Genomic DNA, 21,332 nt, shown 5'->3' with positions numbered 1-21,332 from the left:
ACTTGAAATCCAACAGCGACTTAGTGCTCTGCTCCCTGTGCTCTTCGGCAAGGATTAGCTAGTTGATATAAGCAAAAGAACAGGCTATCAAGTAATCTCGGCTAACCAAAAGCATGAAGACACCCAGCGACGTGCAATGTCGAAATTGGCAAAATACAAACAATCGATTAATGATCAATGAATTCAGGTGGCCCTGGCTATTGCCGCTGTTGTTCTTGTTCATATCAATGAGCCCGACGGCCGCGATAATGGCGTCGCTGCCACTGGAGCCGCTTCTGAGTGAACTGCCGCCAGCTTTGCGCCCACACCACCACACCAGAAGCAATTACCATGACCCGAACAAGAAGCCGTTCGCAGGAGTAGCTGGATATACGAGTACACGACATTATTATGGCGCAACCACTGCAGCTGCTGACGGCCAACCGCTAGATGATGGCGTGGGTGACTTGGCAGCGGCACCATATGCAAATTATGAACCAAAAGCCGTCAGTGCTCTTAGTAGCACAGCCACCGGCTTTGTGCCAACGAGCACGCTACAGAGCTACAACAACAGATTGCAGTCGGAGTACGATGCTCGGCATCAGGGCAAAATCGATTTTGTCATTAATACGGCAAATTATGAGCTTGATGCCAATGAAGAGCAGCCCGACTATCAAAGCTATTCATATCAGCCACGGGCGCTAGTGTCGCCCCTACGCGATTATCATATTGAGCAATTTTCCAATTATCGCCATCCGGCTGTAGGCCGAGAGCAGGAAAGGGTGGCACTGCACCAACGACAAGTCAGCGATGGCAGCACGTTTGCCCTTGGCGGTAGTAGGCTGCGCCCCGAATTCGACTTGCCTGTTAAACGACAACAACAGGAACCCACCCAACATTACCGAGCGGAACCACAGCCGCAACAAGAGGATCAGCAACTGCTTTACTCTCAGGCACAGGGTCACATTGCCGATCTGCCGGACAGTGGTAGTACTCGTAACTCCTTGCCTCCTATCACAACTAGCGTCCATCATACCGCATCGAGCAGCAAAGCTATCGCTGGACTTCCACTGGCTAAGCATATTGAAGTCACCAAACACGTACCAATAACTCACTATCAAAAACAACACGTGCCCTACATGCAGCCGGTTCAGATACGCGTTCCCCGACCTGTGATTGCGGCCATTCCGAAGCCTATTCCTATCAAGATACCCGTCTCGAAGACAGTGGCCGTGCCTCAGCTTCAGGAAGTCAAAATACCATTGGAAAAGGTTAAGCCAGTGGCTGTAGAGCGACCGATTCCATTTGTCGTGGAGCGCCGGGTACCCTACCGCGTGGAAAAGCCAATAGCCACTCCCATCTACTACCCATATCCCGTTAAAGTGCCTATTGTACGGACAGTGGTGCACAAACAAAATCCTCAATACGCAATACCCACACAGGGGATGGGAACATATGGAGAATGGAATTCTGCTAATCATCTGCTGGGATAAACAGTAGGTGTAAATCAAACAAAATCATATTTATATAAATTCAGATTTTATTTTATAAACCTACTAGAAATAAAGTATAGAATCTATACAAATCTTATAATAGTGAGCTTATATGGAACAAAGTACATAATAATACAGGTATTTTGTATTATATATGTGTGTGATTGTGTTTGTTGTGTGTGTGTGTGGGCGTATCCGCCTTAGTGTATGCATGCATGTATGTATGCATTTATGAATACATGTAAGTTTTCTAATACCAAACGCAGACCAAGATTATTTGTCGTGCTGTGCTGCAAGTTTAAATAAAACGAATTTCTGCCAAGTGCTCTTCGATTCTCAATAATTCAAGTAGGCTCTGCAGATTTTCATGCTTAGCTAGTAGTGTAGTGTTTGTATTGTATTTGTGCAGAATGTAAATGTATATAACAGGCAGAAGGAAGCATCTCCGACCCCATAAAGTATATATATTCTTGATCAGCATCAATAGCCGAGTCGATCTAGCCATGTCCGTCTGTCTGTCTGTCCGTCTGCCCGTCCGTCCTTCTGTCCGTCTGTCCGTCTGTCCGTATGTATGAACGCAAGGATATCATAACCTATAAGAGCTAGAGATTTTAGATGTAGGTCCTCCTAGTGCCAGCGCAGATCGAGTTTGTTTCCGATAATCGATAACTTGCCCCGTTTCCGAATAATCGATAAAAATCTGTATCGAAAAACTGTTTTTTGGGCAATTTTTGTAAATAATAAGAGCTAAAGTCACCAAACTTGACATATAGCTTCTAAAATAGAATATATATATGCATTTGATGTTGGAAGAAGAGGGTTCAGGGTATCCCCTAGTCGGGAGCTCCCGACTAGAACCTCTTACTTATTATTATTTGGTATCTACGTTGGTTTTTTGTTTTTTCGTATGCATGTATGTATGTATGTGTGTATGTACGTACATATGTGTATGCGTGCATGTGTTCCTTCATGTACGCATCCATGCATGTTTGCATATATATAAAACAAACATATACACATGTATATACAAACAGGCATACATATTTATGCAGACTTAAAACATCGCCCAAAAATCGTTAAATCGCATTTGCCACCGAGAAAGCTTGGATTCTGTGAATCACGTCTCAAATGATTTTTCGCATGCGAGTGGTGTTTCACGAAACCCCGTTTAACGTACACCTTCATAATTTAAGGTAACTACTGTGAAAATTTCAGCTTTATAGCTCTTACAGTTTGGGCTTTGCGTTGATCTCCAATCAGTCAGTCAGTCAGGACAAATAGTTTCATATATAGAGATTATTATATAAGTGTCTTAAAATAATAATTCGTTTATATGGTTTTAAGAAGTCCATGTAAACCACTGCTTAGTCACTGGCATTTAACCCTTGATGTCTAGAACAAAATAATTGCAATTAAAGCCAGAGAGGACTACGAAATTGCAATGCAACTCAAAAACTTTCTCCCCCGCAGCTCAGCAGAACTGAGTAGAGCATAGCCAAACAAGACATTGAAGTCAGAGTCAGAGGCCAACCTCCAAATGAAGAAAAGTAGCCAAGTAAAACTTTTTAATTGAGCTAAGATCCAACGAATGCGGCTAATAAATATGTATTGAAGTGCGGCACAGCGGCGGGTATGCAATGCAAAGGGACAAGTGTAAGAGAATGCAGCTGCTAATTGCCAAATGTAACTTTAAAAACAACAACAACAAAACCAAAAAGCACGTAACGAAACACAACACAATTCTGCACTAAATAAACGCGACGTTCAACTTCGGAAGGGCGTTAACAGAACAGCAACAAAATTAGCCAAAAAGTAAAGTCTTGGCTCAGCTAGCTTGAAGCGTTTCGGGCGGTAGCTGATGGAATTGCTGCAAATTATTGCCGACTAATGAAATTAACTCTAATTGACTCGGAAGTCCTGGGCTAGTGCTTGTTGAGCATTCTTTAGCATTTTTATACCCTGAACCCATTAAAAATGGGTATAAGGGTATATTGTAGTTGTGCAAAATCCAAATGTATGTAACAGGCAGAAGGAAGCATCTCCGACCCCATAAAGTATATATATTCTTGATCAGCACCAATAGACGAGTCGATCTAGCCATGTCCGTCTGTCTGTCCGTCCGTCCGTCTGTCCGTCCGTGCGTCTGTCCGTCCGTCCGTATGTATGAACGCAAGGATCTCAGAACCTATAAGAGCTAGAGACTTGATAAGAGCTAGAGTCACCAAACTTAACATATAGCTTCTAAAATAGAATACATATATGCATTTGATGTTGGAAGAAGAGGGTTCAAGGTATCCCCTAGTTCTTAAAGTTACCCAAAACTAATGGATTATAGCCTATATGATAAAAGGTCGCAAAGAAATAATATATGGGACGGGTATGCCGACAGAAAGAACACGAGCCGAAATTTAAAATTTAAATTATTACCCTTCAAAATTAGACCTAATAATCAGTTAGTATAACAAATGAACTCTTTTGTGGCTTATCATAGACATGCAGGCGTACACATGTGTATATACATATGTGTTCTACATAAGTGTGTGTGTCACAGCGCACATAAATTTATAATTGTAGTACCCGCAAAACCACTTCGTTAAGAATACTGTGGCTAGTTTGACAACTTCCCCACAACTGGCCGGAACCCGACAAATGACGGCGAACGGCAAATACGAAAGCCGCAAATCGCAATGAACATGCATGCACGCGGTCAAATTGACATCCAGCACGCTGCTGATGAGGCTGGTTAAACAGTAGTACGGCGAAAGTTAGAGTATGTCTAGTTGTACACCGTATATTCAATTATAAGTATGCATGTATGCCTGTACATACGAATGCATAAGCGCCAGTCACCATGTTGCTATCTGTGATTGCTTACCATTAATTTGTCACGCACACGCCACATACCTGGAAGGAGTACAGATATGAACCCTTTTAAGTAGTACACTCTAACATTGGCGGAGAGCCATGTCAACGGTGCGTCATAGAAGGACATTTTCACATTTCAAAAAGCACACATCCTTAAAGAGTCGTAGGCGGCGGTCGAGCATCAAAATGACATTATAATTTGGCAAATGACTCCACACTTTGTGTAGAGCGAACGTTAAATGCTGCAGAAGCGTATGCCAATGGGGTGGCTAAACATTAAAAATTAATCAGCACTTCCACCTCAAAACTTTGATAATTTCAACGTTGCTATAATAACAAGAAGCAAAAACCTGAAAGGATTAAACGGCCGGTTCCCAACGCCAAATGGTTGGCTGGTGCGCGAAATATGGCGACAAAAAGAAACGTTTTTGAAAAATGACAGCTAAACTACACCGAAAACAGTTGGTGCCCTTCGCCAGACCGCAGCTCTAAAACTTTTAACCCATTTCGAGGGGCGCGCGGACACCTTTCAAAGTTGGCCTGGCCAGGCCAGCCAGCTTTTGGTTTTTCAAATTTATGTGCGACATAACATTTTGACTCAGGTGGCTGTAATTTTTTATGTTAACACCGAGCGGGATGTCTTAGTGTTAATATACTTTCTGGCTTGCTTGATAGCTTTAATTGGTTCGCTTGCGTCACAAACTCGCAGGAGAAACTGTCTACTGTACTAAAATACAAGCGGAACTTTTCTCAGCTTATGAACCTAAAAGGCGGTCAATTTTTCGGACGTTCACTTGGCGTATGAGTGATTTTTCATGTTGGAAAATTTATGGGTTGCTCGTTTGCATAGACCTGTGTTTGTATGCGCGTGTGTTTTGTACAAAACTAAAGTGCAGCTAGTGTGCACATTTTGCGATTACCATAAATTATTTACGCTTCACTTTAAAATCTTTAGCGCACACAATCATAATTTTGGCAAGGACATACACACCCATACCCATATTCATAGGCAGTACAGAAGGGCATAAAAGGATTTATGTCAACTGACACAATATCGCAGTTTCAGGAAAAGGATATGGAAGCATGGCCGACGTTTTTAGTTACTATTCAAACTTTACTCAGGCGAATAATTGTTATTAAAGGTCGCATTTAAGATACAAAAGGACAAAATGGAGGGGCAACTTGTCCATGAACGAGGGTGAGCTTGGGCAGCTGTGCCTGGCGTAGCCTTAAAATTGAGGATTGTCATTTAGAAATCAACTGCATAGTTCTTGAGCTCTACATACATTTTTCATGACACATTATCCAAAATTCAAAAACTACTACGTTCCCAGCTGCTCAGGTTCTCATCCAACTGTTTCTGAACTAGCGACACTCTTTTTCCTGCGTAAATGTATTCCGTTGCACACAGGTCAGCCTGATTGACAATTGCTACAGAGAAATGCAATTCAATAATTCTGATATAGACACTGACTCAGCTGCACTCATTAGTTTTCAAACTTAACAGCTGCAAAAGCAGACAAGCCTGACTCATATTTCAACCGTGGCTATTATTCAAGTTACGCAAACAGAGACACGCGCATAATGAGCAAAAACTGTGAACAACAGGTCGTGCAGAAACAGAAACAAATGTTACAAACATGAAACAATTCCTGAAGACCTGTTAACAAGCTGACAGGAAATAATTTATTGCCAGCCATGACAGAAATTATGAACTCAAGCTATCTTGCAGGTCTCTGATATATAATCAATAAAGAGTCCGTAGTTTACCACACTTGGAATCTAAGATAGCAATATGCATCTAGAAATATGTACAGTTGACAAAAAAATATTGCATACGCAAATCATAGAAATATACCATAGGAAAAAGAGTTTTGCAAAATTATTTACCCGTTTTTTAGTATTATCATATTAAAGTTTCTTAAAATTAAGACTAGCTCGGTCACTCAACAATTTGTAGAATAGTAATTAAATATAACAGTGCACACTCTCCAACTGTAAATACTGCTGAATGCTTTCGACACAGAACATTAATGCCAACAACACATGTGGCATTTACCATACTATGCTATTTAAGAGGGGGAAGTCCTTTTAAGGCTATTTGTATTCGTATTTCGGTTGTGCATACAAATGAAAATATATGCAGCAACCATCTGGTAATTGGCAACTTATTTAAGCCATTTATATTCCAAAGGGGGCGTTGAGGCTAAACAGGCACACGGGCAACACGTAAATCATTTTATCCAACAGCAGACACAATCCGCAAAAATTTACCTGAATAAGTATGTCCTATTCGTGTTTAGGAGTCTGTCGGCGAGTTTTAACAATGTTTCCCATAAGCCGTGCCCTGTGTCGCAGTTTAGATGGGCAAAACCCTAAAAATGCTATCACATCGCGAAAATCTAAGGCAGCTGCAGCGCTGACCCTAAAAAAAGAGACTATCCTAAATTGTATGAACATCAAGAAGTATAAGTTGTTACTTCTTGATGTTCATCCTCCATCTCGCTGAGTGGCGATATATTTTTTATACCCTGAACCCATTAAAAATGGGTATAAGGGTATATTGTATTTGTTCAAAATCCAAATGTATGACTCGGCTATTGGTGCTGATCAAGAATATATATACTTTATGGGGTCGGAGATGATTCCTTCTGCCTGTTACATACATTTGGATTTTGCACAAATACAATATACCCTTATACCCATTTTTAATGGGTTCAGGGTATAAAAATGGGGATAAAACATACCCATACTTAGCTAGAGGAGAGTCGGGACTAATGCCCACGATTCCACAATCTAAATAATCAAATAATTTAACAACCAGTTTAAAATGGATCGTAGTGCGGAATATTATGTGTATGTGTGTAAATTGTATTATGCTTTGCCCATATATACTATGCAAAATCATATTTTCAAAACTTGTACAAAAATATTTCTACGTATAAGTAACTCGCTACAGCAAACTTTTTTGGTAATATATTGCGTGCAGACAACTTTCATTATGCAAAAGTTTTTTAATAATACTACAAACATAGTGGCTGAATAGAGCACACACACAACACACACCTCCTCACACAATACTCACTAGTCATTATTAAAAGTTTTTTTTTGCCACTGAATATGCATATAATTGTGTTTAGAGTGCACAATTTTGGGTGTTCTGTCAACCTTGAATTTTAAATTATTTATTTAATACGCAAGAACGAAAAACGAGCACCGTCTTGTGTGTAGGATGTGCAGCCGTTTTTGACACCAGTCCGAAAGCCAAATAAAAGAGGACTGTTCCTGTCCCGATTCACCTTCTAATGCTCTCGTAATGTATTGCTGTATTAAATATTTGTAAAAGACATCCAATTAGCTGTTGCCATTCACCATGCCTAAAGGAGAATCGAACTTTACTGTACAAAAATAAGTTCGATTTCTAGGATGGTGCTCATGAATTTTGCTAGCTACTTAACAACTTGCTAACGAGCATCAAAGATCAATACATGAAGAAGATATATAAGTGGAAATCTATTTCTATAACATAAAGATAATAGAAGGTAAGTCCTACAACTCTTTCGACTACGGCAATAATAGTAATTAAAAAATAAAAATAAAAATAGAAATCGGAATATTTTATGAGTTCGTTTTTATACCTCTGTGAAAAGTGCATTAGCTGAAGTCTAGTGCGAACTTCTCTTAGTGGAGTAGAACGGAAGCTACCACCCAGCCAAGAGTTATCAGCCGTATGAAGTGTATGCACCACATTCACACGTATGCACACACTTATGGCAAGGCAAGGCAAGGCTTTGTATGCAAAATAAAGTGCTTCAAAAGTCACTTAAAGTGTGTCGCTGGATCCCTCCCAGCATAAAGACCGTAAAAAATGTTAAATGATAAATAAAATTTACAACCGCAACAACAAGAGCGACATCAACAGCAGCAGCAGCGGCGCCGACAGCGACATGCAAAGTCACAAGCGCCGAGAGCCGACAATGATATGAGGGGGGAAGGGTGCAGATGGTTTGTGGAGGGGGAAGGTTGGGGCTGGGCAGCATATGGAGCGAGCAATGGAGTTTTTCTGCTGCTCGCTTTGTTGTTGCAGGCGACATAATAAAATGCAATTTAGACATCAAAAATACAGTAAATGAAGCAGGCGAAGAAGCAGAGCCAAGGACGTGAACGTGGACTAAAACGAGAAAGAGTAAGAGTAAAAGAAAGAGAGCCACATACAGCCACATGACTGACAAGCGGCTGGCAAAGGCAAACGACCACAACCACACACAGCTGCAACAAAGAAGCGCGCGGCGCGGTGCGGCCCGGATTGGAGGACGCAGGACGAGCCATGCAAATGCCTAAGTGTGCGTGCGAGCTGTTCAAAATGGCGGCGAAAGACGCGCAGTGCATGTGAGCAATTGAGTTTTATTTTGTCACGAACGGGAGATGGAGACAGCCAAATGATGAATGATATATGTTTGTGCTTCCATGTCGGAGTATAACTGTCTCTCTGCCTGTGCCTGTTTGTCTACTTGCGAAATGCGAATAAATTACAATAATTTAATGACAGTTAATGGGCATTTAAATAAGCCAAACCAAATACTTACTCCTAGCTAACCAAGTTAGTCCAACAATGTGAGAAGATGTGCTGCACAAAACAGAGCTGATTTAGCGACTTGCATGCGACTCGTTTCAAATACTGTCACTGCAGTGTTCCAACACAATCCAGGCAAAATACAAACTGACATCAGGTCAAGGCAGAGACAGAGAGATAAATACTGAGAACAGCTGTGCATTCCGATCCGTAGCAGGGAAACAAAAGGTGTGCTCTTAATTTAATTAAAGTTTGCGTGACGGTAGCTCTAGCTGGCTGGAATTGCTCAAATTGCGCCGTAGGCATAAGGATGTCCTGCTGCTAGATTCTACTAAGGATGTAATGGTCTGTAAATAGCATTTGGCAGTTTGAAAACAACAACAACAGTCGCCTAGATGAACTTCACTTCGTTTAACAGAATTCCATTTTGTGCGATTTAAGTGAATAAATTTGCCAGACTGCCTTGATGGCGCCTGTGTACATAATAAATGCAGCGTTAAATTACGGCTAAAAAAAAGCTCGACCTCAACTGACGATTTCTGAAAATGAGTTAATGCAACGCATTTTCGTTTGTTTTATACTTATTCCTGTATTCATACAAATGCATATGGTTGTAATGTTAAATGAGTCACAAAATTGGTATACAACACAGGATTTTGGCTTAACAAAATTCATTTTACAACTCGACGATAAACACAACACGAACTGTGCAAAATTGCATGACAGCGTTTGCAAAACGCTTTGCTGGTGTACGGGACGTATGTGTAATGTAATTATTACTAATGAAATGAATGTTCGCGATTATGCTTATGTGAAGAGTGGAGTGCAGTGAAGAGTTACCACCAGCCTTTGACCTTGTGCAGGATTGTCTTAAATACTGGCACCTTGACAGGGAATGGCTTGGGCACCTTGATTGGCAAATACTTGACGACCGTGTATGGTACCCGCTTCTCTACAGGTACTGGGATGTGCTTTTCCACTGGCACCGGCACGATGCGCTCCACCGGCACTTTTAGCTCCTTCTCGACCGCCACTTGTACTTGCTTAGTGATGGGTATGTGGATTGGAACTGGCTTCTTGATCGGAATGATAACAGCATGGGAGATGGGTATTTTGACAGTTTTCTCCACGGGCACGTGCTGCTTCTTAACATGCTTTACAGGCACATAGTTGATAATATCCACATGGTGATGTGACTGATGTGACTGATGGGAATGAGCGTGACTTTCATCGTGGCCACTTGACTCGGCCAGAAAATTGGAGCTCTGCTCCTCGCCGTCCTGGTGCTGTTCGTAATCACTTGGTCCGCTGGCTGAAGAGCCCGATCCTGTCGCAGATGCCGCACCTTCATGAGGTGTGAAATAGGAAACGTGTTCCAGCTGTTCCTGCTGTTGTTGCTGCTGCTGCTGTTGATGATGCTGCTCCTCAGCGTGATGCTGCTGAAATGCTTCGTAGCCTGAATTCAGATAATTTCCCACTGACATTTTGTCGTAGGCGTAATGGTTGCCCGCCTGTTCCGGCTGATATCCTACCGCTTTCTTATATTGCTGAGCAGATGAAGGTGCCCAGGAGCCTTGCTCTCCTCCAATAGCCGCTGGATAGTTGTAAATGGCTGAGTTGAAGCCCGCAGTTGAGTGCTGTTGGATGTGTTCCCCACCGCCGTAACCGCTTTGACCTGCCCCTATATCGCCGTAATCGTGGGCTGTTGCCGCCACCGCCGCCACGGCCGCGTCCTCATGCTGCTCCTCATAAATTGGTATCTCTTGTTTTGACGAAGCCACTGCTAAGGCTTCGGTGTGCTTGGGCGCCACTGAGCCGTAGCCGTTTGTAATGTGTCCCATGCCCGAGAGATTTGTGAGCCCATTAAGCACGGCTCCTAGTCCGCCCTGGCCATGTCCGCTAAAACCAGAGGAATCGCTACTGTAGCTGCGCCGCTCCCCTGCTGCCGCATCGTAGTTTAAGGCGTAGCGATGCAGCATGGATGTTTCTTGCTCTCCCAACGGCAGCCACCGATTATCGTACTGCGCCGCGCCTTGTGCCATGTTGTGGGCATAACTGCTGTAAATGGCTGTCTGGGCGCCGTTGTCCGTACCTGTCGTCCGTGCTTGCATTGATGAAGCTTTCGTCGTCGCTGTCACTGTGGTCGGCACGGCAATCCACACAATTGCAACGGCCACAATGAGCGGCATCTGCGGAACAAGATTTAGTGAAGTTCATGGAAATAGTTTTGTAAAAGGCAAAGTGCTAGAAAACTGCGAAAATATTCCAGCACTGACCCAGGACGCCATCTGCTCATCTCAAGCTAATGCATTTTTAATAATCACCAAGCGACCAACAATTGCTATCTACAATACTAAGCTTGGAACTGGTTCATTCGCGTACCTAACGCCCTTTCTCTCTACTTACCCTAAAAGTGTTGGCCATTTAGCTTGGATTGAGGCTTCAGGCTTAAGTAGTCTTCCTGGCGCTGGTCGGTAGACCTCGATAGCTGCACTGCTTCAATTGAAATGTATGCAGTTTGCATTTGGCCTGCGTTTTTATACTGCAGTTTCTCAGTAGGACAACGCAAGCAACGGCCAATGTTTTCCTGTTACACAATCTGCAACCTCAGCCCCGCAATTTTTGTTTATAGAAGGCGACCGTCGCGTCGTGCAGCCAAGCAAAGTGAGTGTCTTGCATTGGTTGACCTGCCCGCTGCTACCTATTTCTTTCTTAATATTTCTCGCTTCCTCTGGCTATAATGGCCAAATCTTAATAGCAATGCATTTGATATTGCCATTTCCAATTTCGCACCCATTTCTCTCTTTCACTGTGCATTTATGAATCAAGTTACGCGACCAATTCAACACATAAAAACCCCCCAATAAATGCAGCGCAACTGCAAACCGAAAACAACAATCGGACAAAGCTAAACAATAAAGTTCAAAGTCATTTTCCATTTTCCATGGCAAACGAATGATACCAACAATACTGGGGAATAAGCTGCAGGCGGCACGCGCCAAGTTAATAACGAGCTGCGGAACTTCATTATAATCTTGGCATGATCACGATTCGTCCGACTGCGCGTCGTGGCCTTCATAAGCAAAACAAACTTGCACTCATTCAAAGCCGCCATCATCGTCATCGTCGTCGTCGTCGTCATTGTTGACGACGCGTTGTCATCATCGGCGCCTCGAGTAGTATAAACGGGCCGCCAGCTGAGCTCAAAAGTTGTGGGGCAGCTTTGGTCGGGAAAGCAAACGGCGAACAGGTCCAAGTGGAGCGCAATTGATGTAGACTGACAAAAGCTGGCTGCTGGGATTTACCTGAGATTTGACGCTTTCTTGTTGCTGTGTCCGTAGGCTTAGCCAAACTTAACTGAAAACTGTTTAACTATGTTCATTTTCTTTGTTTGGCTCTCCTTCACTTGCTTTGCATGCTTTTTGCTTAAATGTGCAAAAAGGTTAATTTTAATTGTTTTACGATTTGTTCAACTTAGCCATTGTTCAGCGTATGTTAAGGCGCTGAAGCTCTCCCATGTCCGCCTGGCAGCGTGGAGAGAGAGGGGCGCGGCAAGAAAAAGTGAACGCCTTTTAAGTGCACCTGCAGACATGATGCTGCTGATTATATTTTTCTTGCCAAGCGTAACAGCTCGTTAGTATTTTCAAGTGATTTCCACTTATTTTCTTTGCCTCGTCTCGGCCTCAGCGCCACTTCAACGGCAAGGCGAAGGTAAGCAGCAGCCCAGGTTAAAGGAAAAGTACTGATTTGAAAGGAAACAAACATTTCGGTGGCTCGCTGGCTGCCGCCGCACTGCTGCTTTTTTCCACTGGCCGTCACTTTTTTTTCGCTTCCAGCTGCTGCTGACTTTTATTTTATCGCAATTTACGTTTACTTCATTTCAATTACAATTACATGACTTCTTTCTATCAGTTGGTTGTGCAATTTAATGGACGTAAACGCAAAATCGCCGACATTATGCAACTGAGGTCAAGCTTAAGATCTAGTTCACAAGTTTATAAATTAGATAACATATTATAAGCTTTTGTAGAATACCGAACCTACACCACAAACTCATACTATTCCTGAGGAGCTATACCAGAAGATTAAAAGCAGCAGTATTAGATAATATTTTCTATGTTTTTAAAGATTCCAGACCTACATCATAATCTTACAAGCTCATTATGAAATTGCAGAGCACACAAAATTGCACTACAATCTGCATTTTTCGAAGAAGGAACTTGCAAGAAGTCTAAAGAATATATAAAACGAAATTTACAAAGATAAGGCCGATCATCGCTTTCCTTCACACAAGGTCACAGTGGAAAAAAATATCAGTTTCCAGGCTCATAAGTCTCTTCGAGTCTGCGTGTTTCACGAATTAGTCAGTCGGCAAATATTTGTATATATTTAGGTAAAATACCTTTACAAATTGAAATGTAGAAGCGAATTGGAATGCTTAATAGCTGTTGCTTTGCCTTTGAGCCGGTTTAAAATTGTGTAGAAATGCTGTGCAATATTTGTTGTCACCCGTATTTTTGTTCGATGCTGAATATTTCAATAGATATAGAAGTATTTGAAAAAATTCCAGCTTTTCTATAGCAGAGCTGGAATCTATGCCAGTGTGGGCGTGTGTGTTTCAAATACCCATGGGAAATGGCATTTGAATTTGTTTTTATGCATTGAAATTTTGCTGTTGTTTATTGTAATTCTGCAATTGTAAATTTGAGCCGAATAAAGGATACAAAGACAAAGAACAGCTAGCAAACAAACAAAAAAATAATACACAAAAAGGCAGCCTACCAAGCCCTGTAACTATTTCTACCATATTTTTTTGCATACATATATTTTGTAACTCTTTGAAAGCGTCACACACCGCGTATACATAGCATAAGTATTTAGCGCGAATTAGCACAAGCAGCTTTGGAGTCCACAAGGGGTTAGTAGGAAACGAGGACCGTTACCCAAACTAAACGTGCCACTTGCAGAACAAAATTCACTATGCATTGTGAAGTGTCATAATAAGCACAAGTATGATTTGCGACGTTACCACACTCACAAACACACAGGCACACACACGCATATACTCTTTAAGGCATACAGTCGACAGTTTTTCAGGTTGTACACTTAGCGTGTTTTAGTGTCGCGTCCTGTAGTTTTGGTTCGCCTTTTATAAGCGACTAGCTAATTAAGATAAGTGTGCCTGATTTTTATATTAATTGTACACAAACGAACCCGTTGCGCTGCTCTTATCTCAAATGCGTAGAGCAAAGCAAATCGTCAACCGTTGCCTGGTGACCGACATGTGAGTATGTTAGTATGTACTATATAATTCCCGAATAGAAGTAGTTGTGGTCGGGGGTGGGGGTTACTGGGGACTGGCAAACATGAGCAACGTGCGCCTTTGAAACGGACGTGGGTTACATGAGCATGTGTTTTTAAGCCTCGTTGGGTAGAAAACAATTAATTTTATGCCACGCCCACCCACACATGCGCGCTCAGCTCGAGTCAGCCTCCTGTGAAATGTGAAGCATAAAGTACCGCAACAACCGGAAGCGGAAGCGCACAACTCTTTGCGCGAATTAATCACACAACAAGCACAGCAACAACATTGACTAACTACAAAGGCAACTACAGCAAACGGTATAGGAAGGACACGGTCACGCATAAGCCGTTGGCCAGCGTCAGCAACGGCAGCGGCTCTCATTACATTGCTCTGCTCCTAGCGCGAGGACTGGTTGAGCTCTGACCCCTCCGTTGACGGACAGAATTCCCTATATCACCCCCAGACGGCAACCCCTGAGCTTATTAATATGCGTGCTTACACCCTTCCTTCGCCCCTTAACAGTGCATTCCCCGCCGGGGGTTGCGTGATGCCGTGCTTTGGTGCTAGGTCGTAATTTTGATGTCCTCCTATGAGAAAACGCGCCCATCATTTACTCGTATCCGTGGGCCTATAGTATATATATTTGGGCATATTTGTCAATCATTTTGTTTTATTGTTTTTAAAATGCGAACGAGGTCGCCGCTGGCAAGTGAATTTAACGATCCGCCTCACTTTATAATGCAAATTAAATAAACATGATTTTATATGATTTCGGTGCGTTGTCTCTTGTCTGCATTGTCTGACTGTCCGATCAGGCCAGCCAGACAGACTAGCCGGAGTTGCCGGTGTTGCCGGTCCTTCCTTCTTCTGCCGTGCTAGTTCGCAGTGTCAGTTTTATGGGTCTGTCAGCCATTTGCCGAATGCGACATCTGCAACGCCTTCGAGTGTAATTTAATTGAATAATTAACTTTTTTATAGCTGCTGCATGTGTGTGCGTGTGTGAATATATATAAGTATGCAAAACGTGTCATTTTAATTTACGAGCATTATGTTTGTGTAACTGCTACCAAGGCAGATAATAAACACGCGCAAAATTAAGTATACGCCTGTTGGAACTTTCTTGTACCGAGACACGCGAAAAAGTCTTGTAATACTTACAGCACATTATTTAAGCTAATTGAAATTATGTTTGAGGCGGTAACTGGTAAAAAATTATTTTAGACTATTTTTTATATTTTAAGTTCCACTCCCAGAGTACAACATAGTTTCTTAAAATCTTAAAAATTTAACTCAACTGAGTTAAAATAGTTACATTAGAAATACATACTACATGGTCTGAGAAACCTGCACCCCCTTCAGCCTGCTTAATATGCTTGTCTCCTGCTGCCTTTCATGTCGCCTGCTAAAAAAAGGCTTAGGTTGGCGAATTGTTGGAATAGCGAAATTCGTTTATAATATATGTAACTGCTGATGGTCTGGACTTTGCCGACAAAGCGTTAGTTTAATATATAAGTACACTGCAATTGTGTGTACTAGAAACCACTTTTTTATCGGTTAACTTTTAAGTGCAAAGCCATGGTCTTTGGTAAAGTACTGATTGTAAGCTCCTCGCACATAAATCGAAAGGATTGCGAAGGGCTCCTTTGCATTTGTCGGGTGAGCAATCCAAATGGGCTACCTACCAGGCAATATGAATATTAACTTGATGACTGATAAGCTATTTACACACACACACACAAGCATATATATATTTATTATAATTATATACTATATATACTTCGATCGAAAAAATTGCCGTGAGAGCACCATAGAAAAAGATGAAAGATACCTGTTTTCTAAAAGCTACCAAAAAGTGTAAAAATGTGTGAACATGGTTGTGTGTTTATGTTTGACCACCAAGTGTCCTCCATAGTCACTTTATGTACTACTCTATCTATCTCTATCTCTCTCTCTCTTTCTCTCTCTCTCTCTCTCTCTCTCACACACACACACAAACACACTCTCTTCTAAATTAATTCTGTAGCTCTTTTTAATTGTTTATCACTCTCACACATTTGTATTTGTTCGTCTAGCATTTACAATCTGTATGTATTTATACAGCGCCTAGTGAATGTTCCGGTTAAATGCTAAGCATTATACGAATAACCCGATTTTGCTTATCAATTATATTTATTATATCTGCAAGAAGAAGAAGAAACTCGACTGGTCCAAGGGCAAGCCCGGCGATGCCAAAGTAAAGGAGGAGGTTGAGGCCGAAGCTTAAGTGTACACGTCCACGTAATCCACGTACCACCCGTGACTCCCGCTCTAAACAATTATAATTCAATATAAACAATTATTTCACAACAATATCTGATGCCAAAATATGCAAAATCAAACAATATCTCTACATATAGCCTGTGCATATATAAATATATGCCATATATGATTCATACCCCTTTTTCGAACAGCTTAAACCCAGTTAACGGGTATATTTGTGCATATGTGTTTATTATGAAGGAAGGAAGCATCTGACAGACCAGGAATGTCCGACGGTCGATGGGTTAAAGAAATTTGTTGACCAAAAAACGATTCGTTTGTAAAGTCAACCTTTTTTGATGATTTTTTTGAATATCTCGGCCAAATAATGTCAGATTTTTTAATTTTATACCATTTTGAATTCGTATGGATCCCTACTATCAATTGGCATTCAAACAAATTAAAAATCGATGGGTTACAAAAATTTGTTGACCAAAAAGCGATTCGTTTGTAAAGTCAGCATTTCTTGATGATTTTTTGGAATATCTCGGCCAAATAATGTCCAATTTTGAAATTTTATACCATTTTGGACTCGTAAGGATCAGTACTATCGACTGGCATCAAAAAGTAGAGAATCTAAATTTTGACCCAAATCGACCAAAATGGCAAGGGGTTACATCACGTTTTTTGATCAAAATCGGGGTCGGTTCGAAAATCAAACCTTTTTTGATGATATTTTTTTAATATCTCGGGTAAATTACGTCTGTTTTTTAAATATTATACCTTTTTGAATTTGTACGAATCCCTACTATCAATTGGCATCCAAACAAATTAAAAATCGATGGGTTACAAAAAGTTGTGGACCCAAAAACGATTCGTTTGTAAAGTCAACCTTTCTTGATGATTTTGTTTGAATATCTCGGCCAAATAATGTCCAATTTTGAAATTTTACACCATTTTGGACTCGTAAGGATCAGTACTATCGACTGGCATCAAAAAATAGAGAATCTAAATTTTGACCCAAATCGACCAAAATGGCAAGGGGTTACATCACGTTTTTTGATCAAAATCGGGGTCGGTTCGAAAATCAAACCTTTTTTGATGCTTTTTTTTTAATATCTCGGGTAAATAACGTCTGTTTTTTAAATATTATACCTTTTTGAATTTGTACGAATCCCTACTATCAATTGGCATCCAAACAAATTAAAAATCGATGGGTTACAAAAAGTTGTGGACCCAAAAACGATTCGTTTGTAAAGTCAACCTTTCTTGATGATTTTTTGGAATATCTCGGCCAAATAATGTCCAATTTTGAAATTTTACACCATTTTGGACTCGTAAGGATCAGTACTATCGACTGGCATCAAAAAATAGAGAATCTAAATTTTGACCCAAATCGACCAAAATGGCAAGGGGTTACATCACGTTTTTTGATCAAAATCGGGGTCGGTTCGAAAATCAAACCTCTTTTGATGCTTTTTTTTAATATGTCGGGTAAATAACGTCTGTTTTTTAAATATTATACCTTTTTGAATTTGTACGAATCCCTACTATCAATTGGCATCCAAACAAATTAAAAATCGATGGGTTACAAAAAGTTGTGGACCCAAAAACGATTCGTTTGTAAAGTCAACCTTTCGTGATGATTTTTTGGAATATCTCGGCCAAATAATGTCCAATTTTGAAATTGTATACCATTTTGGACTCGTAAGGATCAGTACTATCAACTGGCATCAAAAAATAGAGAATCTAAATTTTGACCCAAATCGACCAAAATGGCAAGGGGTTATATCACGTTTTTTGATCAAAATCGGGGTCGGTTCGAAAATCAAACCTTTTTTGATGATATTTTTTTAATATCTCGGGTAAATTACGTCTGTTTTTTAAATATTATACCTTTTTGAATTTGTACGAATCCCTACTATCAATTGGCATCCAAACAAATTAAAAATCGATGGGTTACAAAAAGTTGTGGACCCAAAAACGATTCGTTTGTAAAGTCAACCTTTCTTGATGATTTTTTGGAATATCTCGGCCAAATAATGTCCAATTTTGAAATTTTACACCATTTTGGACTCGTAAGGATCAGTACTATCGACTGGCATCAAAAAATAGAGAATCTAAATTTTGACCCAAATCGACCAAAATGGCAAGGGGTTACATCACGTTTTTTGATCAAAATCGGGGTCGGTTCGAAAATCAAACCTTTTTTGATGATATTTTTTTAATATCTCGGGTAAATTACGTCTGTTTTTTAAATATTATACCTTTTTGAATTTGTACGAATCCCTACTATCAATTGGCATCCAAACAAATTAAAAATCGATGGGTTACAAAAAGTTGTGGACCCAAAAACGATTCGTTTGTAAAGTCAACCTTTCTTGATGATTTTTTGGAATATCTCGGCCAAATAATGTCCAATTTTGAAATTGTATACCATTTTGGACTCGTAAGGATCAGTACTATCAACTAGCATCAAAAAATAGAGAATCTAAATTTTGACCCAAATCGACCAAAATGGCAAGGGGTTAACATCACGTTTTTTGATCAAAATCGGGGTCGGTTCGAAAATCAAACCTTTTTTGATGATATTTTTTTAATATCTCGGGTAAATTACGTCTGTTTTTTAAATATTATACCTTTTTGAATTTGTACGAATCCCTACTATCAATTGGCATGCAAACAAATTAAAAATCGATGGGTTACAAAAAGTTGTGGACCCAAAAACGATTCGTTTGTAAAGTCAACCTTTCTTGATGATTTTGTTTGAATATCTCGGCCAAATAATGTCAGATTTTGAAATTTTACACCATTTTGGACTCTTTAGGATCAGTACTATCGACTGGCATCAAAAAATATAGAATCTAAATTTTGACCCAAATCGACCAAAATGGCAAGGGGTTACATCACGTTTTTTGATCAAAATCGGGGTCGGTTCGAAAATCAAACCTTTTTTGATGCTTTTTTTTAATATCTCGGGTAAATAACGTCTGTTTTTTAAATATTATACCTTTTTGAATTTGTACGAATCCCTACTATCAATTAGCATCCAAACAAATTAAAAATCGATGGGTTACAAAAAGTTGTGGACCCAAAAACGATTCGTTTGTAAAGTCAACCTTTCTTGATGATTTTTTGGAATATCTCGGCCAAATAATGTCCAATTTTGAAATTTTACACCATTTTGGACTCGTAAGGATCAGTACTATCGACTGGCATCAAAAAATAGAGAATCTAAATTTTGACCCAAATCGACCAAAATGGCAAGGGGTTACATCACGTTTTTTGATCAAAATCGGGGTCGGTTCGAAAATCAAACCTTTTTTGATGATATTTTTTTAATATCTCGGGTAAATTACGTCTGTTTTTTAAATATTATACCTTTTTGAATTTGTACGAATCCCTACTATCAATTGGCATGCAAACAAATTAAAAATCGATGGGTTACAAAAAGTTGTGGACCCAAAAACGATTCGTTTGTAAAGTCAACCTTTCTTGATGATTTTGTTTGAATATCTCGGCCAAATAATGTCAGATTTTGAAATTTTACACCATTTTGGACTCTTTAGGATCAGTACTATCGACTGGCATCAAAAAATATAGAATCTAAATTTTGACCCAAATCGACCAAAATGGCAAGGGGTTACATCACGTTTTTTGATCAAAATCGGGGTCGGTTCGAAAATCAAACCTTTTTTGATGCTTTTTTTTAATATCTCGGGTAAATTACGTCTGTTTTTTAAATATTATACCTTTTTGAATTTGTACGAATCCCTACTATCAATTAGCATCCAAACAAATTAAAAATCGATGGGTTACAAAAAGTTGTGGACCCAAAAACGATTCGTTTGTAAAGTCAACCTTTCTTGATGATTTTTTGGAATATCTCGGCCAAATAATGTCCAATTTTGAAATTTTACACCATTTTGGACTCGTAAGGATCAGTACTATCGACTGGCATCAAAAAATAGAGAATCTAAATTTTGACCCAAATCGACCAAAATGGCAAGGGGTTACATCACGTTTTTTGATCAAAATCGGGGTCGGTTCGAAAATCAAACCTCTTTTGACGCTTTTTTTAATATGTCGGGTAAATAACGTCTGTTTTTTAAATATTATACCTTTTTGAATTTGTACGAATCCCTACTATCAATTGACATCCAAACAAATTAAAAATCGATGGGTTACAAAAAGTTGTGGACCCAAAAACGATTCGTTTGTAAAGTCAACCTTTCTTGATGATTTTTTGGAATATCTCGGCCAAATAATGTCCAATTTTGAAATTGTATACCATTTTGGACTCGTAAGGATCAGTACTATCGACTGGCATCAAAAAATAGAGAATCTAAATTTTGACCCAAATCGACCAAAATGGCAAGGGGTTACATCACGTTTTTTGATCAAAATCGGGGTCGGTTCGAAAATCAAACCTTTTTTGATGCTTTTTTTTAATATCTCGGGTAAATTACGTCTGTTTTTGAAATATTATACCTTTTTGAATTTGTACGAATCCCTACTATCAATTGGCATCCAAACAAATTAAAAATCGATGGGTTACAAAAAGTTGTGGACCCAAAAACGATTCGTTTGTAAAGTCAACCTTTCTTGATGATTTTTTGGAATATCTCGGCCAAATAATGTCCAATTTTAAAATTGTATACCATTTTGGAGTCGTAAGGATCAGTACTATCGACTGGCATCAAAAAATAGAGAATCTAAATTTTGACCCAAATCGACCAAAATGGCAAGGGGTTACATCACGTTTTTTGATCAAAATCGGGGTCGGTTCGAAAATCAAACCTCTTTTGACGCTTTTTTTAATATGTCGGGTAAATAACGTCTGTTTTTTAAATATTATACCTTTTTGAATTTGTACGAA

General features: G+C 39.9%; 2 protein-coding genes across 2 annotated transcripts; one reads left to right on the top strand and one right to left on the bottom strand.

Annotated features, from left to right (window-relative positions):
• The first annotated feature begins 248 nt into the window (after positions 1-248).
• LOC115768641 lies at positions 249-1,528 on the top strand. The gene has a single exon (XM_030713313.1). The coding sequence runs from the start codon at positions 249-251 to the stop codon at positions 1,470-1,472; it is 1,224 nt and encodes a 407-aa protein (XP_030569173.1). The 3' UTR covers positions 1,473-1,528.
• Positions 1,529-9,746: 8,218 nt separating this feature from the next.
• LOC115768640 lies at positions 9,747-11,198 on the bottom strand. The gene is made up of 3 exons (XM_030713312.1): positions 11,187-11,198; positions 10,389-11,099; positions 9,747-10,316 (listed from the first exon to the last, which is right to left on the bottom strand). The coding sequence occupies exons 1-3, from the start codon at positions 11,196-11,198 to the stop codon at positions 9,747-9,749; spliced, it is 1,293 nt and encodes a 430-aa protein (XP_030569172.1).
• Positions 11,199-21,332: the final 10,134 nt, after the last annotated feature.

The sequence above is a fragment of the Drosophila novamexicana genome, unplaced genomic scaffold, assembly GCF_003285875.2.
Source record: "Drosophila novamexicana strain 15010-1031.04,08,12 unplaced genomic scaffold, DnovRS2.1 tig00001876-arrow-arrow-pilon, whole genome shotgun sequence".
Lineage (NCBI taxonomy): Eukaryota > Metazoa > Arthropoda > Insecta > Diptera > Drosophilidae > Drosophila > Drosophila novamexicana.
The sequence above is the reverse complement of the archived record's forward strand: the minus strand, read 5'-3'. Positions and strand labels throughout refer to the sequence as shown.

Excerpts from the sequence above, each read along its gene's own strand:
- LOC115768641 (XM_030713313.1), top strand. The coding sequence starts at position 249 with ATGGCGTCGCTGCCACTGGAGCCGCTTCTGAGTGAACTGCCGCCAGCT.
- LOC115768640 (XM_030713312.1), bottom strand. Across the intron at positions 10,317-10,388 it reads ACGCCTACGACAAAATGTCA|CAGCAGCAGCAACAACAGCA; the intron begins GTGGGAAATTAT and ends CATCATCAACAG.